General features: G+C 34.3%; 2 protein-coding genes across 16 annotated transcripts in view; one reads left to right on the top strand and one right to left on the bottom strand.

Annotated features, from left to right (window-relative positions):
* Ufsp2 (UFM1 specific peptidase 2) overlaps window positions 1–3,088 on the bottom strand; it is a 26,817-nt gene extending 23,729 nt beyond the window's left edge. For 2 of the 8 annotated variants that reach the window (XM_004853019.3, XM_021265002.2), the window contains exons 1-3: window positions 2,981–3,088; window positions 1,346–1,540; window positions 519–587 (exon numbers count right to left, since the gene is read on the bottom strand). In XM_004853019.3, coding sequence (XP_004853076.1) covers window positions 519–582 — 64 coding nt within the window. In that variant the 5' untranslated portion in view covers window positions 583–587; window positions 1,346–1,540; window positions 2,981–3,088. Of the gene's footprint in view, window positions 1–518; window positions 588–1,345; window positions 1,541–2,865 lie in introns of all 8 variants that reach the window. The other 6 variants (XM_087217101.1, XM_021265003.2, XM_087217102.1 and 3 more) reach the window with 4 other exon arrangements.
* Cfap96 (cilia and flagella associated protein 96) overlaps window positions 3,089–25,930 on the top strand; it is a 34,222-nt gene continuing 11,380 nt past the window's right edge. For 4 of the 8 annotated variants that reach the window (XM_021265006.2, XM_004853023.3, XM_013075207.3 and 1 more), the window contains exons 1-7: window positions 3,092–3,777; window positions 5,563–5,732; window positions 7,129–7,348; window positions 9,785–9,922; window positions 10,028–10,103; window positions 19,451–19,630; window positions 25,381–25,550. In XM_021265006.2, coding sequence (XP_021120665.1) covers window positions 5,633–5,732; window positions 7,129–7,348; window positions 9,785–9,922; window positions 10,028–10,103; window positions 19,451–19,630; window positions 25,381–25,550 — 884 coding nt within the window. In that variant the 5' untranslated portion in view covers window positions 3,092–3,777; window positions 5,563–5,632. Of the gene's footprint in view, window positions 5,733–7,128; window positions 7,349–9,784; window positions 9,923–10,027; window positions 10,104–19,450; window positions 19,631–25,380; window positions 25,551–25,930 lie in introns of all 8 variants that reach the window. The other 4 variants (XM_021265008.2, XM_087217104.1, XM_021265009.2 and 1 more) reach the window with 4 other exon arrangements.

Raw genomic sequence — 25,930 nt, forward strand, 5'->3', positions numbered from 1 at the left:
CTAGTTCCAAGTCTGACCACATTCCTCAAAGATGCAGACTCAACCAAATGCTTGTTGGAAATTTATATTTGATGCCCCACTGGCATCTCAAATGAAACAAATCTCAAATGCAACTCATCACATTCCTCTTTTGATAGTCTTCATCTCAGTTTGTGGCAGGAGCCCACTAATGCTGCTAATTTTTTTTCCAGACTTCTTGTACCATTCCTATATCACACAGTATTTAAAATGGCGCAGTCTGGAAATGCACATTGTTAGTCTGTAATCTGCAATTTTGATTCATAATTTACTTTGTGCTCATGGGGATGTTTATATTACTGTGACAATTTTCTGTAGGAGGGCTATAAAGCTTCCTAAAGAAGGGGACATCTTTTTCTAATTTGCACATAGGTGCCCATGGGCTGATCTTACTAAATACATAATTTTAGTTTAACCTATCTGTAACTCATGAAAATGAATGTCAGTATATTTTATCATTAATTTTACAATAAAAAGGGAAACTTTTTTGAAAGACCTACCATTAGCAGTTGCTAGCTGAAAAGCCAGATCAAGGCCTCCTCTTATTCTGAAAAGTATATCCATAGTTTCTGAAATCACACAGAACAAATAAAACAAAAATTCCTTTGTAAACCAAAAAAACCTCATTCTCTTGTAAATTAGAAGCTTCTTGAGTTTAGGGTAAGGCAAAAATTAGGCTTTACTCTTTAAGTTATTTCGTGAGTTAATGGCTTGTTTTATGGGAAAAAAAAGAAACTAAATTCTGAATTAGTGTTTTTCAACTTTTGTTCCATATGGAAATCACCTGGGAAGCTTAAAATTCTGCTAGCTGGACTGCACCCCAAGAGACTCTGATTAATTGGTTGAAGGTAGGCCTAGCCACAGGGATATTTAAAAGCTTCCTCTGATCCCAGTCAGCAATTCTAATGTGAGAAAAAAGGTGGAGAACCACTGCTATAAAATAATATTTCTAAAGTATAGTCTGGATGGGTTTAACAATGACATGAAAATATCAATGGTAAAGAACCAGTTTAAGAACTTGACAAAAGCCCTGAACCTAATATGATGATACCTTGCAGGCAAGGCAATGAGAATTATCTAATGTATCACTAATGGTGGCAATATAACTGGTAGAACTCATCTTAGAAGGTGACAATGAGAAAGCCTTATAGTTATATCTTTGGCCTAGTAATTCTGCATTTAGAAGTTTAGTCACAGAAAATCAGAAAACTGTTTAGGATATAAAGGATCATAACCTGTCAACAATAGATTAGCTTAATCATTATAAAAATCATATAGCTATAAAATAATTTTAGACAAAAATTAAATGGCACTGGACAATACTTACGGCCTATAGAGGAATAAAAGCACTTGCAAAATGGAATTGATCAGCAGTTCTTAACTTGGTCCATATGCTGAGTTTCAGTAGTCAAGGATATATTGACAAATGACTTGTATCAGTGTGTGTACATGTTGGGGAGATTTCTTTCAAGGAAAGGTTTCAAAGATTTGATCAGGTTCTCAAAATAAAGTCCCAAACAGTCTGAAAAATCACAGTACACAGTAAAAACCTATTTCAAAATAAGTATTAATAACTACTGTGATAAATAACTGGACATATATTAACTTTGATCTTCAGAACACTATGAAGTAGTTATCATTACAAATTTTCTCATTTTACAAATGACTTCTCACATTTCTTTTATTTATTCTACAACTTGTAACCTGTTGAAAGGTCATACCCTGGATACCAATTCTACTTCTGGGAATTTATTCTAAGGAAAAAAGTGAGAAAGTTCAGAACATATTCATGTTGTCCATTTGTGCTACTGTTGTTCATCACAGCAAAAAACCAAAACAAAAAACAAGGAAGTCATTAATAGGTATCAGTAGGAAATTAAAGAATACTATCATACAAAATAGTATGTGCCTATTTGGATAAAAATTTTTAAAGGAACTGAAGATAAAAGTTAAAAAAACAAGAGCAAATTTTAACTTTTGTTACTCACGATATGATTTTGCACAGTTTAACCACTCAACTCTGTTTCCCTTCGGAAAACTGGAAACAGATACAACTGTGGTGCGTTCTACACCCAGGGTCATTGTGAAGATTCCATAAAATATCAAATGTGAAAGCACCAGAGTCTCTCTAGATTTCTGACTCGAGATCCTCTTTAAAGAAATAATATTTAACCTGAGATCCAAAGGGCCACTTAGGAGACTACCCCAGACGGTCAGATCTGATGGTGTCAAGGACAAGAGTGGTCAGAGTGGAGTGAAAACAGACATTTAGAAGTAGAAGTTGAGGGCCAGGGATTTAGCTTAGTGGTTTCGTCGCCTGCTGTGCAAGCGCAAATACCCGAGTTCAATCCCCGGTACCAAAATAAAATAAAATAAACTAAAGAAGTAGAAGTTGAAAAGAGGGAGGTTTCAAGGGTGATTTCCGGGTGTCTGGCAGGCACAGCTAAGGTGGTGTAGACAGTGGTGCCATCTGCACTGGGATTACTGGAGAGAGAGATGTTCGGTGAAGAGAGCGGGAAACGACTCAGATTTAAACTTGCTGAGTTTGAAATACATATGAGGTATTTGCTAATCTGGAGCTCTGAAGAAAGGTCTAAACGGTAGATACGAAGCCAGGAGAAAGCACAGGATGCAAAGTATCCTTGAAAAGCATCAACATGTAGGATAAGGATCTGAGAACCTGGCTATGAAAGGAGGGAAACCAGAAGAGTGAGACATCACGTCACGGACGCTAAAGGACATTCACAAGGAGGAAGGGCAGGGAGAGCGGGATGCAACGCCGCAGAGGAGGGGTGCACGCTTGTGGGGAGGGCGAGGAGAGGACTGCCCGGACCACCAGGTTCGCACCTGCCGTCGTGGGCGCCAATAGGACCAGCTCCTTTCAGTGGCTTGGAGCCGTATTCGGGGAGGCTGCAAGGTCCAGGGGTAAACGCGGAGAAAGGCTACGAGAAGAAGGACTCACCCGGTTCTCGACGTGGCAATGACTGGGAGGCCTAGGTCCACCTCGGGGGCGGGCCCGGAAGTGGCGTCATCGCTACTACAACTCCCAGCATGCCTGGCAACATTCCATCAGGAACGTACCACACTAAATCTCGTCGGCGCCTACAAAGGCTGGAAACAAGACTTATTTTCAATGAATTTTGTTGGCTGAGTCTTTTGTATCTCACTCACAAATCCTGTGTGATCTTCTATATGGATTCGAACTCTCCTCGTGTCCCCCCTGTAGCGTACTTGGAATGGATTCTCCCGTAGCCTGGGCGGCGCACCACAATAAATCCAGCTGTGCACAGAACTCACTACTGCAGTTCGCAGCCTGGTCCCCTGGAGGTGAGGGCTCGCGCTTTGAGACAACTCCGAGCTGAGGTTGCTGCTACCTCGGAGATAACTTACGGGGCGATCTTATCTCGGTTGTCGGATCAGGTATCCTGCGGAAAGATTACTTGGTCCTCACCGACACCAGATGTTAACTTTTTAGATACCTGCCTACTTCGAGTCTGTCTTTTCCTAGTGGGAAATAATTTACACATCGCCTCAACCAGAATTTTCTACCCCTTCTTCACCCCTCACCAATTTTACTCATAACCTTTGAAGGGAACATGCCATATTCTACTTGTATTATACTTATTTTCTTGTCTATATTGCAAACTACCAGGGGCAGTTTCTATGCCAGTTTTCCTACTTTTACCAGCGAGCATTTTCTGGACAAGAGATGTGCAAATTAAGTGAGTGAATGATTTTGTAAATGTTGCTCAAGAAGAGGTAAGTCCTGAGAAGGTCAAGGCAAGACCTTTCTTCCTTTTCTCCCTGGCTTGTTTAGTTTCTAGACAGATGCTGTGTAGAAACTGGGAATACTGTGGTAAAGAAGAATCAAACTAGCTGGGCGTGGCGACACGTTCCTGTAATCCTTATTAGTTGGGAAACTGAGGCAGGGACGTCACTTGAGCCAAGGAGTTCGAGCTCAGCCTGAGCAACATAGTGAGGACCCCCATTTCAAAAAAGTGATGAAAAACAACTCTAACCACGTTTCCTGCGTTTGTGGAGCCAACCCTTTAGTGGAGAACACAATACACGGATTTCTACACCACGAATGTAAAATAATGACCTGTTAGATAATCATGATGAAGTCCTAGAAGGAGATGTACTTACTGCTATGCTGGGATTAAAGAAACGATGAACTAGCTGAGTAATGCGAAAGATCAGTGTTAATCGGGGTGAGGAAGGGGTAGGCACCCTGCATTACTTTCGTAAAGTGGTATAGTGGTACTGTGAGTGAAAGAGCCCCGACCTGCCACGAGGAAGAAGACAGATGCAGCCCAGGGTCCAGGAAAGAGCTTCCCGTGTTGATGTAGAGGCTGGCTGATGTGGACCTTTTGGGTCCCTTAAAGGACTTGAGTCCATTGTAGCAGCCCAGGAAACCTTTATAGTTGGGCAGTGGGATGGAGCTTTGAAATAAACTAAACTAAGTAGTACTCTTCTAGTGAATGCTGTTTAGTATCCAAGTGTACCTGATCAGAAGAAAGAGGAGACAGAAAAGGGTATTGTGTTTTCTTATGCTTTAGTTTAAACTGAATCTTTATTTACCTTCTTGATGTTGCACATTGGCAACGATTAGCACAGATGAGCCACAGTCCAAACAGGTAAGCATGCTGAGAGTCCTTGAGTCAACTTGGTCTTAATTCAAGGTAAAAGATTCTTACCTTGGATTATAAACTGGGAAGCATAAACCAATGTTTGTTTTGTTCACAAGTGTATGCCCAGTGCGTGCCTCATAGTTGGTGTTTAAAAACATGAGGATGAGATGGGAGCAAATATTTTTAGCTCTTTGGTCCTCCTTTTGAGATCATGTTTAATTAAAAAATTAATCTCTAGGTTTATACTTAGCATGTTTAATGTGATGTTTCTCCTGTGTTTGAAAAAACCCTTGCAGTTGCAATCTTTCCTTTAACAAATCCTCAGAAGTCATTGCGGATTTTTTGTTTTGTTGATATTTTCATCTTACCTGTATAATTGATCTCTCTCCCCATTTATTTTATGAGCTAATTTTGTCAGTGATACATTTTTTTATATTTAAACTTGAAAAACCTCAGCTACTGCAGGGCATTATCTATGTGTTACATGTTCTGAAAAGCTAAGTTACAGTTTTCAGTATGAGGGACAATGCAGTATGCTGAAAACATTTTATTTAAAGTAAAAAATGTCTATCATATATAATTATGATTTTAAAATCTACCTTAAATTCCTCCAAAGAAGGATATCATTTGCACAATATTTATATGGTAGTAATTTTATCATTTCCATCAGATATGGCAGATGATACACATTCCCTTGTAACTTGTGGGCCCTTCATTCACACAGAGTCAAAGGGAGACTTCATGATGCTAATTTTGAATCCTAGTGGTCTCCTGCCACCCCACAGAGTGGATTCTTTCATTATATAGTTTAGGAGCTGTTGTTTTATAGAGAATATTAAAACTTGTAAAGTGAAAATTGGGTTGAAATTTAATAAGCACGTTTTGGTAAATTTTTTCCCTGTATTTTTCAAAGCAAAGTAGGATTTTGATATAAGAAAAAAGCCCTAAGGAACCTTTTGAAGTTACCACCACAAGAAGCAATCATGCCTGCTGGAGTAGGGAAGACAGACATGGAAAGGATTGGCCTCTTCAGTGAGATGGGATATACTACTATTGGTGATAAATATGTATCACCATTTAATCGTAAGTATATCTAGTATTTTCATAGTGGAAATTTTTTTAATGAAATTTCATTTTAAGGCAAAATATATTACATAGTTCTACATTTTAAAGCATTGAGTTCTAAAGTTGATTAATTTATGACATTGCAATAGAATTAAGGGAGAACCTAATTTTATGAGTAGAAAGCTCATTTTATTGGCTCATCTACCCTTACAAAGTGTCCTTGTAGATAATTTTACTTCTTTCTAAAGGTGCATGACAAATTTCTTCTGAAATATTTTGCTTTTAGCTTTTTTTTTTCTTTTTAAGGTAGGACACTTCACTCTAAAAATGGCATTTGCATTTGCATCCAAGAAGGCTCACCATTATTGCTTTCCTGGTAATGGAATGCCAAAGAGTTTTTAGAAAAGTTATAATGAAAAGATCAAAAGTAAAATGTGGTCTTTAAAATGTCTCCATTAAGAATACTAATATGGAAATGTCTCCAAGATAAATTGTTAAATAAAAAAGCAAGATATGGAATAGTGTGTATGTTATATTAAGCATTAAAAATGAAAAAGGATATATAATATTTACATGAACATAGCTAGAAATTCTGTCAGATAAAATTAACATCATTGATTGTGGAAGAAGAACTTGGTGGCCATGCGATGGAAGAAAACTTATTGTGAAGATTGTTTATACTATTGAATTTGAAACTATTTGACTGTGATACCTTTCTAAAATTTAAGTTAAAAATCTGATATAGATTCACATTTCAGAATCCACTTGAATTAAGGGTTTTATACACTTCAAAAATTATTTACATTTTAGAAGGGCTTCCTAAATGAAGCCCTCCTTAATCCAAATTATAAAAGTTCTAAATATTTATAATAGCAATATTTAATAATTTATCTAAATATTAGTATTTCATTGAATACGTACCAGAATTTTACAATCTATTCTGTTGACAAATGTTTGGGTTGTTATTTTTGGTTAAGAATGAAAGTGCTATGAACATTCTCGTTCATGTCTTTTAGTGGATAACAGGCACTCATGTATCTTGAGTGGAGAATTGCTTCAATTTGTGTATGCAGCACCCTTTTCTCCAATGTATACACACTTTTACTGACATTGCACAGTGTTTCCTGTGAGTAAATGGAAAAATGTTGGGTTAGATAACCTCTTAAGTTCTCTTCTATCTCTAAAACTCAGAATGTATAACAAGGATCCTAATATATATACTCAGATAATTTCATGAAAGTCTCTTTTTGTCAGAATAGTCTTTAATACAGAACTTTCAGTGAACATTTTAAATCTGTTTTGGAGCTCAAATTCATAACTGGCTCAAAACACATTTGGAAACTTTTCTGTTATTTTTAATATCCATTAATTACTAGTGAGCTCAAAATTGTAATATTCATAATTTATTTTTAAGGACCCTTTAATGAAGCTGCAAGCAAAAATAGACAGATGCTACCTGGGGGATCCAAAGCAATGTCACATCTCCAGGCAGGTTATTTTGATTCCCAGTTTGCAAGGATTTTTGAAGGTGAAGGCTATGTAAATATGAATCAAGTGAGGAGACGATATATGATGGAAGAAGCCAAAAAAAATCTAAGCAAAGCCTTCCTTCCTAGTAGCGGAGAGAAAAAGCTGTAAGTGTTTGGGAAAATGTCTTAAATAGATCTGTTGCATCTTTGTCTATCTAGCTTAAAGTAAATGTTTGTTTTCTGTAGAAATTACTTATATAAGATTAATTTTTTAAGTATGATTCTTAGTGTAATTTGTCTTGGAGATAATTATATTAGATGATTTAGATTGACAGCTAATTTTTATTATCAATGTCATTGTTCTATATTAGTTTCTAATAATTAAAATTATAAATAGAATATGAAATTAGGAAAAATGCTTCTTGGATAAAGAATTTGTCAGAGATACATTACTTATAAATCACTGTGAAGATACAGTCAGAGGGTTTAACAATGTTTTAATTGTGACCATTGTCAATATAAAGGTTTATCTTTTTCATACTATTAAATCATTAGTTTATTAAGACCATGTAGTCTATGTTATATTATGCTATATAGCTAAGATTTTTTTTTTTCTTTTTTGGTACCTGGGATGGAACTCGGGTCCTTGCACTTTTGAGGCAGGCGGCGGTACCACTGAGCTAAATCCCAGGCTATGTAGCTAAGATTTAAAGGATGATTTTCAGTCATAGTCCAGAACTTTGACTCTCTCAGTGTAGAATTTATGATAGATGAGAATTGATTAAAGTCTAATTTTGTGATTATTTTCTATGTCTTCTTGAGATTAGTGAAACTATCAAACTACATTTCTGTAACTCAGATGTCCTTCTAACAGGAAATTTTGTCTTCTAATAAAACATAATTTCTTTATTCAGAGTAAAGAATTTCTTCTTTTGTGTTATTAGGGTTTCATTTTTTCTAACTTTTACAGTTTGGATAGATTGGAATCATTTACTTTTAATCTTATTACTGTTGGCCTTCTTCATTTTCTCCTTAGATATAATTTAGGAATTTTTTTTCTTTTTGTTACTACTTTATTTTTCATATAGTATATGTATTTTGTCCTTTATATAACTTTTTTTCTGCTTTTCAGTCTTTCTCCTACCTGTTATTAATTTTGACTCACATGGTAATAATTGGGAATTTCTACCTCATATATTAATTTATGTTTGTATTTCCAGCTAAGAAATAACAGTTGTATAATTACACTGGTTTTCCTTTCTTTTAAAAGCTCATAGATATGTGAAAAATATCTGTAATTTAGTAGCATACAAAAGGTGTTTTCAAAAAGACAGACTGGTAGTATAAATAAGAAACTTTCATTTAGGGAATTACTCAACATGAAATCATAGAACTATAGGCATTTTTCTCTTCATTATTATTTTATTAGTATCTCTCCTTACTAAACTTTATTTTTAAAATGTTTGTTTATTTTTATTAGCATGTATTAATTTTATATCTTTATTGGATGTAGTGTGATATTTTAACACATGTGTATGGTGTGCACTGATAAAATCTAGTCTCCCTTTATCTACCCCCCAACCATAGGCATTTAATGGATTCTAAATGTAATGACTTTAATATTTGCATTAAATCACATTGTAGTTAAATTATGCTTGTGCATAATTGTTTTCTCTGTAATATCATTGCTTTTTCTTTCTGTATTTTAGAATTGTATGACACATGTTCATACATAAAGATTAATGAAAATAAGTAGCCTCTCCTGATGGAACTTTTACTTGTAGGCTAGAAGTAATAAGTAGTCAGTGTTGGTATCTTTCTAGGTTTTGAAAATTCTAACTTAAATGTGTGGTGTCATCTTTTATAATAATGTTTCATTTTCTCAAGGGCATTTTCTTATAAAAAGTTATTGCAGTGATAACTTGGGAATTAGACTATGATTGTTATTAACATTACTTATCTTTTTTATTGTGAAAATAAAGCAGTTATAATGCAGTACTGGGTAACAAAATAGTTTGATTGCATAGATACTGTGCCCAGAAAAACTTATATTAAAAATGAATAAAATATTTGATTAATATTTTTTGTACTAAAATAATAAATGTAAACCAAAATGAAGAAAGTAGCCCCTAAATTCCATGAGATTTATTTTGCCATCAGCAGTAGAAATGATGATTTTAAATATATGTTTTGCAAATATAATTTTTAATGATTGGGTAGTAAAAAGAAATTAGTCATTTATTAGCTAATTTGCCTTAAAGTGCATAGAAATTCATTTAAAGACACAAAAATTCTCTTCATTACAGTTAACAGAATCAATGATAACTATTCTAACTTTCTAAATATCATGAAGTTTCATTTATGTAGAATATTTTATGTAAACATAAAAAATTAAACATCTCAAAATTTGTGGCTTTGAAAAGGAAAGTAAAATTAGATAAAAACTAACAAAAATGGATGTTTTTTCTTATTAGAGTCAAGTAAGACAATTCCACTATATATTTTTTTCTCCTTTTTCAATCTTTAAAAATTTTATTGAAATATATTACATGAAATTTGATATTTTAACTTCTTACTTAAAAAAAAATAACTGTATTTAAGATGTGGATTAGGAAGCTACTATGGAACAATAGGTGGTCCAGTACCATTCTTCAGTGCAGAGTTAAAACACAGGGACAAGTATGAGGCACCTGGAAAGAATTTATACACAAACCCAGGAAAGAAAGGAACAGGATACGGGTAAGATATTTTTAATATCTTTGTGTCATCTGTTTTGAATTTAAAACAATAAAATAAAATTTAAATTTCTGAACCCTGAACTCACCATTACTTTTTCTTCCTTAGCTATGCAAATGTTACCATAGGCAAACAATTTTCACATTCTGCTGATTTCTATGATGAAGCAAAGCTAAATTATAAGGTAAAATAATCAATTTTGAATTTTTCAAACTTTATTTGGTTGACTTGACAATTCACTTGTGACCTAATTATGTTTATATCAGACTTATGTTCATAAATTTTGATAATTTTGATTTTTTCATTTTAGATTGTCACATCTTGCTGTAGATTCTCTTACTTCTTTCCAGAATTTGGAATATTTTATCTCCTGTTATAGTTTACCATACTTATCTTATATCTAACTAGCTGAGAGACTTCTATTAACTTAGACTGATCAACTATACTCTAAATTGTGAAGAGTAATAACCTAAGCCTCAGGCATATTCCCAGCATATGTTAACATCTTCTGCTTAAGAAAGTAATGGTAATTCTTTAGGGCTGTTCAAAGAGCTGTTATGGTATGGATGGAATGGAGAAGTGGTGGAGTGCTGGGGGAAAAGGGTATGTAGAGAATGCATGTATACTTGTGGGGGAGAGAGTAAAATGGAAATTGCTCACTTGAAGTGGCAGAGGTAGAAACTAAAATGTACTAACATTTACCTCTTTTGTTCACTTTAGACATTTGACTTAAAATGAAACCTTATATATGTGAGGGAACATTTATAGGTGAATAAAATAAAGAAACTCAAATTTTATTTTATTTTTTAAATATTATTTTTATTTGTACATTTTAGATATACATAATGATAACATTCAGCATAGGGTATTTGTACCTGTATATGATATATATTGATTCTTATTTTTTTCCCATTCCCCTCCCCTACCTTCAACCCTTCTTCTCCTTCTTATTTACAAAAGCTTTATTTCCATTTTTTCCTTCTATTCTCTTTTTTTCTTTTCCCTTCCTTCCTTTCTCCCTCCCACCTCCCTAGTTCATCTGTGCATTTGAATGTTTTCTTCCTGTTTCACAATATCTGTTTTACGTTTTCATCCTTATTTACCCATTCAGTTTTGGCATCAGAGAAACAGTGTGATAGTTAAACATGTATGTCCAATTTATTTCACATAAGGGTATGGTCTCAAGGTACATCCATTGACCTAGAAATGTCTCTAGTTTATCCTTCTTTATGAAAGAGAAGTACTCCATTGTATGAAAGAACCACAACCTTTTTATTTATTTATTTATTTATTTAGGTACCGGGGATCGAACCCGGGTCCTTGCATTTGTGAGGCAGGCAGCAGAACCACTGAGCTAAATCCCCCGCCCAAAAGAACCACATCTTTATCCATTCATTGGTTGATGGGCATTTGGGCTGTTTCTAAGATTTAGCTATTACACACTGTGCTGATATAAACATGGGTGAGCATATATCTCTGTGATATGATACTTTTAATTCATTCAGGAAGATACCAAGAAGAGGAATAGCTGGGTCAAATGGAACCTCTAGATTTCATGTTTTGAGGAATCTCCACACTGATTTAAAAAGTTGGTGCAGCAGTCTACACTCCCACCAACAGTTAAAAGAGTTCTTTTTTCCCCAGAGCCCCACCAGCATTTGTTATTGGTTGATTTCTTGATGATAGCCATTCTTTCTGGGGTGAGATGGAATCTGAATGTTGTTTCAATTTGCATCTCTCGAATGATCAGTGATGTTGAACATTTTTTCATACATTTATTTGGTGTTTGCACTTCCTCATCTGAGAAATGTCTATTCATTTCAGATGCCCATTTTTGGATTGAGTCTTTAATTTGGGGAGTCTGAGTTTTTTAATATATATATTCTAGGTAGTAGTCCTTTGTCTGAGGAACAGCTGGCAAATATATTTTCTCACACTGTGGTTTGTTTCTTCATTCTGTTGGTGGTTTCTTTTGCTATGCAAAAGCTTTTAATAAGATGAGATGCAAGTTGTCGATTCTTTGTGATATTTCCTGTGCAATCCAGGTTTTGTTCCTAAAGTCTTTGCCTAAACCTATGTCTTCAAGAGTTTACCTTTTCTACCTTCCAGTAAATTTAGTGTTTCTGTTTTATTATTTAGATCTTCCATTCATTTTGATTTTAGTGTAATACATGGTGAGAGATACGGGTCTAGTTTTAATCTTTGGCATGCGAAAAGCCAGTTTTTTCAGCACCATATATTAAAGAGGCTTTCTTCCAGTGAAGGTGTTTGGCTCCTTTGTCAAAGATAAGGTGGCTGAGTGTGTTTGGAATTGTTTCTGCATCTTCTATTATGTTCCTTTGATCCTTGGGTCTATTTTTTTTTTTGGTACTACCATACTGTTTTTTATCACAGTAGCTTTGTAGTATAATTTCAAGTCAGGGATTGTGATGATGTTTGCCTTCCTTTTGTTGCCCAGAATTGCTTTTTATATTCTAGATCTCTTCTGGTTCCAAATGAATTTTAGGATTGTTTTCTCTAGTTTTGTGAGGTATGCTATTAATATTTTTATTGGGATTGCATTTGATCAGTATAAGAGTTTGGAAGTGTGGCCATTTTCACTCTGCCTATTCAAGAACAAGAGATATCTTCTTTCATCTTTTTCAGAGTACTGTAGTTTTCAATGTAAATGTCTTTTACTTCTTCTGTTACATTGATTCCTAAGTATTTCATTTCTCTTCAAGTCATTGCGAAAGGTGTTGTTTTTCTAATTTCTCTTTCATTGAGCTTGTTATTTGTGTACAGGAATGCTATCAATTTTGGGGTGTTGATTTTGTATCCTGCTATGCTACTGAATTTGATTATTAAATCTAGAAGTCTTTTGGTGGAGTTTTTTCGGATCTTCTAGGTAGAGTATCATATCATCCACAAATAATGATAGTTTAACTTCTTCCTTTCCTATCCTTATTCCTTTTATTTCTTTCTCTTGTCTCATTTCTCTAACTAATGTTTCTAGGACTGTATTGAATAGGAGTGGTGATAGTGGGAATCCTTGTCTTATTCCTGATTCTAGAGTGAAAGTTTTCAGTTTTTGACCAGTTATTTTGTCATAGATGGCTTTTATCAGTTTGAGATAAAGACCTTTTGTTGTAATTTTCTGTATTTTTATTTGCAAAATGTGAAAACCTAATATTCACTTCATACTTATGTTTTTGAATCTGTATTTCACAATATGAAATTTTTTTGCTACTTTATTAACAGCTAGCATTTTTTCTACTTAGCATTGTCCCATACTAATTATTGTAATATAAGGGGGAAAAGAACCTCTGGAATACCAGGGAGCTAAAATATTATAATATAAAAATAGTATATTGCAAAAAGTATTATTTGTTCTTAGATGTAAAAACTGACATTTATTGAGGGCCTACCATGTGCCAGGTACTTTATGTACATAATGCCATTTAATCTTTACAAAACTCTCTGGGAAGGGGTAATATTCTCATTTACAATTGAGAAGAAGATGTGACACTAAAAGGGTAAGTAACTTTCCAAATTCTTCAAGAAATGCTAAAAATCAGGAAGAAACCTGGGTTTCAATTAGAGACCAATCATTTATTTTACTACATCATACTGCCCGTATAATTAATATTGATTTGTTCAGGTGACAGATTTCTGTTTCAAATAAATTTATATGCAAAATGAAGAGGTAGAGTCGTGCTTGTTCATAAGCATGTCTTTTTTCATCAAAAAACAAAACTAAATAAAGGCATATTTTTATTTATTTATTTTTTTAGTCCGGGGACCGAACTCGGGTCCTTGCACTTGTGCAGCAGGCGGTGAAACCACTGAGCTAAATCCCTGGTTCTTTATTTCATTTTTTATGACTTTCTTGCATTTTTTAAAGTATTTTTTAAAAATTAATTTTATTGGTACATTTTAGGTATACAATGTAGTGACATTCATCATTGGAAATTTGCACCTTTACATAATCTCTCTTGGTTCTTATTTTTTTCCCATCCCCTGCCTTCCTTTCAACCCCTCCATCCTTCCCTGTTTACAAAGACTTTGTTTCCATTTTTTTGTTTTCTCATATTAATTCCATTCCCTTATTTCCTTTCCCTTACCCCTCCCAATTCCCCTTCCCCTTTGCCCCTTTTCTTCCTATTTCACATTATCTATTATACCTTTTAGTCCTTATTTACACTTTCAGTTTCTCACACTAGAGAAACTATTTGATATTTACACCTATGTCCTATTTATTTCCCTTAAGAGTATCACCTCAATGTGCATCCATTTAGCTATAAATGTCTCTAATTTCTCATTTTTTATGGCTGAGTAGTACTCCATTTTATAACAAAACCTCACACTTTCTTTATCCAGTCTCCAGCTGATGGGCACATGTGCTGTTTCCACATTTTAGCTATTACAAATTGTGCTGCTATGAACATGGGTGCACAAATATCACTGTGGTGTGATTCTTTTAATTCTTTGGGGAAGATATCCAGTAGGGGAATAGCTGGGTCAAATGGGACTTCCAGTCCTAGTTCTTTGAGGTACCTCCATACTGATTTCCACAGTGGTTGCACCAGTCTACACTTCCACCAGCAGTGGAGCAGGGTTCCTCTTTCCCCACAGCCCCACTAGCATTTGTTATTGGTTGATTTCTTGATAGCAGCCATTCTTTCTGGGATGAGGTGGAATCTCAGTGTTGTTTTCATTTGCATCTCTCCAATGACCAGTGATGTCGAACATTTTTTCATATGTTTATTTGCCATTTCTACTTCTTTGTCTGAGAAATGTCTGTTCATTTCAGATGCCCATTTTTGGATTGGGTCTTTAAATTTGGGGGGTCTGATTTTTTTAAGTTCTTCAAGACAATAGACCTTTGTCTGAGGGACAGCGGGTGAAAATTTTTTCCCACATTGTGGGTTGTCTCTTCAAACTGTTGGTAATTTTTTTTGCTGTACAGAATCTTTTTAATAAGAAGAGATCCCACTTGTTGATTGTGCTAGTTCATGGGCAATTGAGGTTTTATTCATAAAATCTTTTGCTGGAATGTCTTCAAGAGTTGTACCTAATCACTATTTCAGCTGGTTCAGTGTTTCTGTTTTAATATTTAGATCTTTAATCTATTTTGATTTTAGTTTAGTGCATGGTGAGAGATACAGGTTTATTTTCAATCTTTGGCAAGTTGAAACCCAATTTTTCTAGCCCCATTTGTTAAAGAAGCTATCTTTCCACTAGTGAGGATGTTTGGCTCCTTTGTTGAAGATGAGGTGGCTGAGTGTGTCTAGAGTTGTTTCTGCATCTTCTAATCTGTTCCACTGGTCCTCAGGTCTGTTTCTTTGCCAGTACCATGCTGTTTTTATCACAGTAGCTTTGTAGTATAGTTTCAAGTTGAGGGTTGTGATACCTCCTGCCATGTCTCTGTTGCCTAGAATTGACTTTGCTATTCTGGGTCTCTTCTTGTTCCAAATGAATTTTTGGATTGTTTTTTCAAGGTGTGTGAAGTATGCTGCTGGAATTTCAATTGAGATTGCATTGAATCTATATAGCAGTTTTGGAAGTATGGCCATTTTCATTATGTTGATTCTTCCTTCCCAGGAGCAAGGGATGTCTTTCCGTTTTCTGATTTCGTCTTCAATTTCTCTTTTCAGAGTGCTATAGTTTTCAGAGAAGAGGTCTCTGATTTCTTTCATTAGGCTAAGTCCTAGGTGTTTCAGTTTCTTGGATGCTATTGTGAAAGGAATTGTTTGCCCTGTTTCTCTCTCAGTGAGTCTGTTGTTCGTGTAGAGGAAAGCTATTGATTTTTGTATGTGGTCCTTGTATCCAGCTACTTTACTGAATTTGCTTATTAAGTCTAGAAGACTTTTGGTGGAGTTCTTGGGGTCTTCTATATAGAGTATCATGTCATCTGCAAATAATGACAGTTTGACTTCTTCATTTCCTATCTTTATTCCTTTTATTTCTTTCTCTTGTCTAATTACTGTGGCTAATGTTTCCAAAACTGTATTGAACAAGGGTGGTGATAGTGGACATCTTTGTCTTGTTCCTGATTTTAGTGTGAAAGATTTCAGTTTTTGACCATTGAGTATGATATTGGCTGTTGGTTTTTCATAGATGGCTGTTATCAGATTGAGGTAGAGACCGTCTATTCCAACTTTTTGTAGGGTTTTTATCATAAATGCGTGTTGGATTTTGTCAAATGCTTTTTCTGCATCTATGGAGATAATCATATGGTTTTTGTCTTTGGCTCTATTGATATAGTGTATTACATGTATTGATTTGAGTATGTGGAACCATCCCTGCATCCCTGGAATAAATCCCATTTGGTCAGGGTGTATGATCTTCTTGATGATCCCTTCATTGTATTTGCCAGTATCTTATTAAGGATTTTTGCATCTATGTTCATTAGTGAGATTGGCCTATAGTTTTCTTTTTCGGTAGGGTCTTTCTCTGCTGTGGGGATCAAGGTGATGCTTGCTTCCAGGAATAAATTTGGGAGTAATGCTTCCCTTTCAGTTTCACTGAAGTGTTTAAACAGTAGTGGCAGTAGTTCCTCTCTAAATGTCTTGTAGAATTCAGCAGTGAAGCCATCAGGACCCAAGCTTTTCTTGGTTGGTAAGTTTTTAATTACGTTTTCAATTTCATTGATTGACATTTTGTTGTTTATAATTTTTAGATCTTCTTAGTTCAACCTTGGTAATTCATAAATATCTAGGAATCTGTCCATTTCATCCATGTTTTCCATCTTATTAGCATATAGGTTCTTGAAGTAGGTATTGAGGATCCTCTGGATTTCTGCTGGGTCTGTTGTAATTTCATCCGTTTCATTCCTAATTGCATGGATTTGAGCCTTTTCTTTCCTTTTTCTGATAAGGTTGGCTAAGGGTTTGTCAATTTTATTTATTCTTTTGAAGAACCAACTCTTGGCTTCGTTGATTTTTTTGTATTGTTCTCTTAGTCTCCATTGCATTGATTACTCCTCTGATCTTTATAATTTCCTCCTTTGTATGAGCTTTGGGTTTGTCCTGCCCTTCTTTTTCTAATAGCTTGAGATTCAGCATGAGGTTGTTTAATTGAGCTCACTCTGTTTTCCTAATATGTGTATTCACTGCTATGAATTTCCCTCGTAAAATTGCTTTGATTGTGTCCCACAGATTCTGATATGTTGTATTGTCATTGTTATTTAATTGAAGGAACTGTCTGATTTCTTCTTTAATTTCCTGTGTGACCCATTGGTTATTCAGAAGTATGTTGTTCAATTTCCACGTGTTTATGAAATTTTTTGAGTTTCTTTTGCTATGGATCTCCAATTTCATTGCACTATGGTCTGATAACATACAGGCTATAACTTCAATTCCTTTGCACTTACTTAAACATGTTCTGTGAGCGAGTATGTGGACTATTTTGGAGAATGACCCTTGTGCCACTGAAAAGAATGTTTATTCTGATTTTGTGTGGTGAAACACTCTGTAAACATCTGTTAAGTTCATTTGTTCAAGAGTTCGATTGAGTTCTAGTATTTCTTCACTTCTTTTTGTCTAGTTGATCTATTCGTGATAGTGGGGTATCGAGGTCCCCCACTACTATTGTATTAGTGCTTATATGATTTTTCATGTCCATTAGTATTTGTTTTATATAGATGGGCACACTAGTGTTTGGTGCATATATATTTATGATTGTCATCTCTTCCTCTTGGATTGTTCCCTTTACAAGGATGTAGTGTCCTTTGTCTCTCTTAATTTGAGTTGGTTTGAAATCCACCTGATCTCCAAAGAGGATAGCTAGTCCTGCTTTTTTTCAGGTTCCTGTCGCATGGAGTATTGTTTTCCACCCTTTAACTTTCAGTCTATGAGTTCGTTTTTGAATTAAGTGTGTTTCTTGTAAGCAGCATATTTTTGGATCTTGCCCCTTGATCCATTCTGCCAGTCTATTTCTTTTGATTGGTGAATTGAGACCATTAACATTGATGGTTATAACTCATACATGTTGACTTATCATTGTCATGACTTTTTCTTTTTGTTGGATTCTCCCCCTTTGCATTTAATTTCTTGTCATGCCCGATGGATTCATTGTGCTGGGCTTCCTGGGGTTGTGATCCTTGTCTTTTCCTAGGTTATTGTCTAAAAATTTTGTAGTGCTGGTTTTGTATTCATGAAGTTCCTAAGGTGCTCTTTTTCATAAAATTATCTTTTTTCTCCATTAATTTTGAAAGATAGTTTTTCTGGGTACATCAATGTGGATTGGAGGCTGTTTTCCTTTAGGGCTTAAAATTCATCACTCCAAGGTCTTCTTGGCCTTGAGCGTTTGCACTGAGAAGTCTGCTGTTTTTCTGATGGGCTTTCCTTTGTATGTGATTTGTTTCTTTTCTCTAACTGCTTGTAGAATTTTGTTCTTCTCTTGAGTTTCTGGAATCTTAACAATTATATGCCTATGTGTACATTTTTTTTTTGATCAAGGCTATTTGGAGTCCTATATGCCTTACTTATCTGTATGTCAAGTTCTATTCTCCTGCTTGGGAATTTTTCTGCCATCATTTCTGTGAACATTTTTTTCATGTCCTCTGCACTCTCTCCTGTTTCTTTGTTGACTCCAGTCAGTCTAATGTTATTCTTCTTTGCATTGTCTAGCAGCTGCTGGATTGATTTCTCATGGTCCCTTAGTATTTTAAAGCAATTTTTCTTTTCCCGGTCACTAATTGCAATCTTATCTTCTATGTCTGAAATTCTGTCCTCACATTGGCTCATTCTGCTGTGTAGACTTTCAATGGAATTTTTAATCTCCTGGAAATCTGTTTCCATCTGTTTTATGGATTGCATTTGTTTCCTATGCTGGGATTCCATCATGTTTCTCAACTCCTCTATTTTTTATCTATTTCTGCTCTAGACTTATTAATCATGTCTTGCACTATACACACAATCTCTGTTATCTGAGAAATTATTTCTGATTTCATATTTTCCAGATCCTCTTTTGTTGCCAGTTGAGAGAGTCCAGGTGGTTGAGTATCAGGTTGTTCCATCTTGTTTCCTTTTGGTGTTGCTTTAGGTGATCTGGAAGTCTGGCTTTGAGAGTTGTTAACGTGTCTTCTCATTTCAGTGGGGTGTGGGGTGGGTGGGTTGTGCTGCTGGCACCCAGGCAGCTCACCTCCTTGGTGCTGGGGTGTACTCTGTTCCTCAGTGCCGGCGGTGGTGGTATGTCAGCTGAGAAGGCTCCTCCTTGGTGTTGGGGGCGACTCTGCTCCTCAGCGCTGGGGGCGGTGGTACTTCAGCCCAAAAGCATAAGGGCATATTTCTAACAAGTATATCCAACAGTATGTTTTAAAGTATATTTGCCTATGTATCAATTTGGATGTACTGTGTGTGTGTACGTGTGTATGTGCGTGTTGCTAGGAGTTGAACCTAAGGCCTCATACAGGTTAGACAAACTATCTACTACTGAGGTCCACCCAGCCCTGAATCTTTGTATTAAAGTTTAAAAGGAGATTTGACTTTAAGTCATTTCCAATTTATGTAATTTATGCTATATAATTTCAAACACTTTAATTTACAGAAAGCAAATGAAGAACACCATCGTTTATTGAAAGGGACACCTTTCAAGTTAAATCTTTATCCAAGGGAATATTTTGACACTAATGCTTATTTTTCTGATAAACCTTTACCTCCAATTAAAACTGAAGAGAAGAAAAAATTACTTCCAAATCCTTTTAAACCTTCTTCTCCTGGTAAAAAGGTAAGTTAAACATTTTATTTTATTTTTTTAAGACAAGGTCTCACTATGTATATTAGCCTGGCCTCAAACTTGCAATGATCCTCCTGCCTCTGCCTCCCAAGTGCTAGGATTACAGGTGTGCCCACCACACCCAGTTTAAAATTTTAGAATAAAAAATTTTAGAATAAAAATATTTTAGAATAAAAATATAAAAAAATAAAATAAAAATTATTTTATCACCCATTTGAATAATAAATTTTTCTTTGTGTAGATGCCAAGAATCATAAGACCCATTTTTACAAAATTATATAAGGCCACAAAGCTAGCTAATAGAAGGAATAGAAAGCTTGTAGTGAAATAATTACAAATCATTTCAAATGTTTTTGAATTTACACTAAATTTTTGAAATGACTCTTTAGTCTTAAGGCCTAGTTTCTTTTAAGCCATAAAAAACCTAACCATCTTTAATTTTTAAAATGATGACTAAAACTATTTCCCTGCTCCAGAAATTTACAACCAGTGAAAATAAAAATAAAAATACTCTGACAGTTTGGAAATCTTGCTTTATCCTTTGACTTTTTTTCTTTCTTTCTTTCTGTGAATGACCCATTCATTTTCTCTGTGGATTTTCTCTTAGGATCTTTGTATTTTTCTAATTGACTTGAAAAATCTGTTCACATATTAAGGATACTGTTTTTTTGTCAACTTTGTTGAAATTTATTTTTCTAGTCAATTGGATCTTTGACTTTGGTTATGCCATTTTGTGGTGTTCAGAAATCTAATAATTTGATATTGTCAAATTTATCAATCCTTATGTTGAGGTTTATATAATTTTTTAAATGGCTTTCTTTACCGTCAATATCAGAATAATATGCTTTCTTGATTTCTTATATTAGCTTTATGTTTTTCTTTTTAAATCTTTAAATGTATTATACTTTAAAGAGTGTGGTAAGGATTCAGCTTTCACATTTTTCAAAATGTAGTTTTGGAGGCATGATGAAACTTTGAGGATGATGGAAATGTTCTGCATCTTGGGTGTAGTGGCAGTTTCAAGGATATCAAAACTCACAGAATTGTACACTTTAAATTGGTACAGTTTATTCTATGTCAGAATGCAATAAAACTGATTAAAAAACATTTTTTCCTAATCTCCTTGATAGAACAATTCATTTTAACACCTCTACTTTGAAATACTACCATTATGATATCAAATTTCTTGTTCTTGAGTATGTATTTTTGAATTTTCATTCTATTTGAGTGATCTGTTTATTTCTGCTAGGTCACTTTTAATTACTATTAAATGTAATATTAAGTGGTCTAATCTCTTCTTGTTACTCTTTGAATCCAATCCATTAGCTATTATCTTATTTTTATTTTCTAGAATTTAATTATTCTGTAAAGTTAAAAAGGAAAACCAAACAAGTCTTATATTTTTATATAAAATTATATCATTAATTTTTTTTTTTTTTTTTGGTACTGAAGATCAAACTTGGGTCCTTGCCCTTGCGGGGTAGGCAGCAGCACCACTGAGCTAAATCCCCAGCCCAATTTTAATTTTTTGATATATATTTATAATATGAATCTTTTGGTCTAGCAATTAACCACTTAGAGAAGCCTTCTTTTATCTGTATCTTTTCAAGTTTATGTTTACATTAGATAGATTTAAATATTTTATATTTATTCCTAGTTATTTTAAGGTTTTGGTCAATAGTCTCTCATCATATTTTCCTTTATTTGTCTCTATAAAACATTTGATTTTTAGAAATAATTGCCATTTCATTAAACTTCATGTTCTAGTAATAATAGTTCAACTTCACGTTCTGCTAATTCTTTTTGAATTTTCAGGTACATGAGCATTTTATTTGCAAATAATTTTTCTACCTCTTTTCTAATATTTGCATATCTTATGTAATGCTCATCCAATTGCTTGGGACAGTAGTAGTGGTCATTTTCTTACCCTAATCTTGATTTTAATAGGGATACTTCCAGTTTTTTTATTTATATTGATGCTAAAAATAGGAATAATTTAGGAATATATACTGTATTTCACTGAATTTTATCAGGCATATATTGAATTTTATGAACTGGTATAATACATTTAGATTTTTTTCTTTTTATTTGCTATAGGTGAATAATATGTTTCCTGGAATGAATCTCACTTGGTGTTGTTGTATTAAACTTTAATACTGTATTTTATTTGCTAGTATTTTACTAAGTAGTTTTGCATTAATAATTTTTTTGTTTTAGTGCTGGGGACTGGATACAGGATGTTAAGCAAGTGCTCTATGGCTAAGCTACACTCATAGCCCTTGCATTAATAATTTGAAATATGATTATACTTTTTTAATGTCTTGATTTATTTTTATATAAGTGGATGCTGGCATCTTAAAGTTATTGGGGAAAATTTTCTTCCTTTCTCTGTTCTACAGCAGCTTAAATAGTACCAGAAATTTTTTTCCTTGAAGGCTTAAAACAATTCACAAGACATGTTCTGGGCTTAGCCCTGTTACACGGTAGCTCTTGGTTAACTTTCTCCATTCTTGCATGGTGCCTATCTGTTTTCTCTAGGTTTTCTATCTCTTTTTGGTCAATTTTGACCAGTAATATTTTCTTAGGAAGTAATTCATTTCATTCAGGTTCTCAAATTTATTGACATAGAAGCTTACAAGGGATCTTATTTTATGTGTTTTGATATTCTGTATAGGTACGATATAGATTTATCTCACTCTTTTAAATTTTTTTTGACAGTAAATGGGATTGAACACAGGGCCTTTGCACTGAGCTACATCTCGGGTCCTTTTTCAGTTTTTATTTTGAGACAGGTTCTTGGTAATCACTAAGTTGCCCACAATGGCTTTGAACTCAAATCTTCCTGCCTCAGCCTTCCAGAGTTCTGGGATGACAGGTGTGTGCTACTATGCCTGATTTTCTTTTTTGTTTCTTAATTCTAGTATTGCTTTATATACTGAATTTATTATTTTTTTCTTTTCCTAGGGATTGAACCTAGGGCATTGCACATGCTAGGCAAGTACTTGCTCCATTGAATTACTTCTCCAGCCCTTTTTATTTCTTGAGACAGGGGCTCACTAAGTTGCCCAAGGTAGTCTCAAACTTGATATCTTCCTGTCTCAGCTTTCTAAATAGTTGGGATTACAGGTATATGCCATCACATTTGGCTTTTACTTATTCTTAAAGTATCAGAAAACTGTATACCTTAGGAGAAGAAAAACTTGTATAAATATTTTAATACTAAATTTATTGAGACATCATGAGATTAATAGAAGTTACCTTTGGCCTTGACAATTACAAGAGGTGCTCAAAGTGGTGGCCAATAGCTTCCAGGTGAACTCCTGAAGTCTGTATACATATTTTTGGTGGTCTCTCTCTCTATATATATCTATATATCTATATCTATATCTATATATTCAATTTTGCTTTTCCATTTTTAAATCATTTTACTTTTCATAAGTTTCCTTATTATTTTGCTTTTCAAATCCATCTGTTTTCTGTTTGGAGAACTTAAAAAGTTATAAGCATGTCTTTCGAATGAATTAAGCATGTCTTTCAATCAATTGGCTTCATGTAGTTTTGTCTTAGACACTACAAGAAAAAGGATGTCTAATTAAATGGGGGGTTTTATAATTCTGTAGATTTTTAAAATGACTGTATCATATAAAGACAAAAATTCTGACAAGCCAATTTAAAAAATCAAATATTTATTTGTCTTATATATAGGTAGAAAAAATCTGTAAGTAGATTAGAAAAGTATAAAGTATAGTGTAGGTCATATTTTCTCCTCACCTTCTATTTCCATGTGCTACTCCTTTTTTGTGGGGTTATATATTCCCCCCATTGACTGGAATTTAGTATACTCATGCTAATGCCAAGTTCCGTTTATTTTCCTATCAAAATATATCTGATGTACATTTCATTCTCTCAGCAATAGTTCCCTATGTGATAGCCTGATTAGATGAACATTAATTAAAATCTTAATGCTTGACAACAGCTTGGACTATTACCTTACTACAAACATTTTATTTTTATTAGTTTGGAATTATAGTGTTTTAACGTTATAAAATTGGTGGTAGGAAAGCTACTGTGATAAAAACAACATGGTACTGGCAAAGAAACAGACCCGAGGATCAGTGGAATAGATTAGAAGTTGCAGAAACAACTCCAGACATACTCAGCCACCTCATCTTCGACAAAGGAGCCAACCACCCTCACTGGAGGAAAGATAGCCTATTTAATAAATGGTGTTGGAAAAACTGGATTTCAACCTGCCAAAGATTAAAACTAGACCCATATCTATCACCATGCACTAAACTAAGATCGAAGTGGCATAAAGATCTAACTATTAAAACAGAAACACTAAACTTGCTGGAAGATAAGTTAGGTAGAACTCTTGAAGACATTGGCATAGGAAAAGACTTTATGAACAAAACCTCAGTAGCACGAGAACTAGCACAAAGAATCAACACCTGGGATCTTATCTTCTTAAAAAGCTTCTGCACTGCAAGAGAAACCACCAACAGAACTAAGAGACAATCTACAATGTGGGAAAAAATTTTTAGCAGCTGTACCTGATGCAAAGGACTACTATCTAGAATCTATAAAGAACTTAAAAAAATCAGACCCCCCAAATTTAAAGACCCAATCCAAAAATGGGCATCTGAAATGAACAGACATTTCTCAGACAAAGAAGTAAAAGAGGCAAATAAACATATGAAAAAATGTTCAGCATCACTGGTCATTTGAGAGATGCAGATGAAAACAACACTGAGATTCCACCTCACCCCAGAAAGAATAGCTGCTATCAAGAAATCAACCAATAACAAATGCTGACAGAGTGTGGGGACAAAGAAACCCTTCTCCGTCGTTGGTGGGAGTGCAGACTGGTGCAACCACTGTGGAAATCAGTATGGAGATACCTCAAAGAACTAGGGCTAGAAGTCCCATTTGACCCAGCTATTCCCCTGCTGGGTATCTTCCCCAAAGAATTAAAAGATCATACCACAGTGATATATGTGCACCCATGTTCATAGCAGCATGATTTGTAATAGCTAAAACTTGGAAGCAGCCCAATTGCCCATCAACTGGAGACTGGATAAAGAAAATGTTTGTGTGGTTTTTTTTTAATAAAATGGAGTACTACTCAGCCATAAAGAATGAGAAACTAGATACATTTATAGCTAAATGGATGCATATCGAGGCCATACTCTTAAGTGAAATAAATAGGACACACATGTGTAAATACTGAATAGTTTCTCTGGTGTGAGAAACTGAAAGTGTAAATAAGGATTAAAATGATTGAAATGAATAATTGATAATATGAAATAGGAAGAAAAGGTCCAAAGGGGTAGGGGAAGTGGGAGGGGAAGGGGAAAGGAAAGAAGGGAAAGTAAAAATTATGAGAAAAGGAAAAAATGGAAACAAAGTCTTTGTAAATAGGGAAGGGTGGAGGGGGTGAAGAGAGAACAGGGAATGGGGAAAAAATAAGAACCAAGATACATCATGTACAGGTACAAATACCCAGTGATGAATGTAAATGTATTGTATACCTAAAATGTATCAATAAAAGAATTTAAGCAAAAAAAAAATTGGTGGTAGGAAGACCCTTTGCTGATATTTGAATCAAACAGTGTAGATAACTTTCTTTGAATGTAAGACTAACTACATAAACTACAAAAGTATGTATGAACTTCTTCACAAGCTAACTTTGTAGAAGTACTTTATAAAATCATAATAAATTGTCTTATTGGTATTTGTAGGCTGGTGGAATGAAGGCAGGAACCTTTGAAGCTTACCCATCACATTCTGCTGACCCTTATGTGGTTAAATTGGAAAAGGAGATTTCCAGGAAAGATGCTAAGATTTTCCATCCATCAGGTGGACCAAAAAGCAGACCAACTGAAAGTATAATGGCTCTGAATGTCAGAAGGTAGGAATACTCACATTTAGCTTCCAAATCTAGAAAAAATATTTTCAACTTTTAGACTTCTTTAGAATAATTTATTTATACATTTTTGAAAACGACAAATTTGAATGACTTTAGTAATCTCAGCACTTTCCTTATACCTGCCTGTAGAAGACACTTTTATATGAGTCATTTGAAACTATTTAGATACTGTACTTGTCTTTCAATTTGCACTATGTGTCAACATGGGGTATTTCCCAAAGGAGTCTCTCAGCAATTGTGAAGACTAAATGATGGTTGAGAGTTCTGTCCTTAACTCTGAAATAACCTCACTGAAAGCAGGAACTATTCTGGCTAATTAAAAATGCAAAAATTGTACATGTTGTGAGAAAAATATATGTATA

The sequence above is a fragment of the Heterocephalus glaber genome, unplaced genomic scaffold (assembly GCF_053883595.1).
Source record: "Heterocephalus glaber isolate CG9 unplaced genomic scaffold, H.glaber_assembly_v1.0 deba00001461, whole genome shotgun sequence".
In the NCBI taxonomy this organism is placed as follows: domain Eukaryota; kingdom Metazoa; phylum Chordata; class Mammalia; order Rodentia; family Bathyergidae; genus Heterocephalus; species Heterocephalus glaber.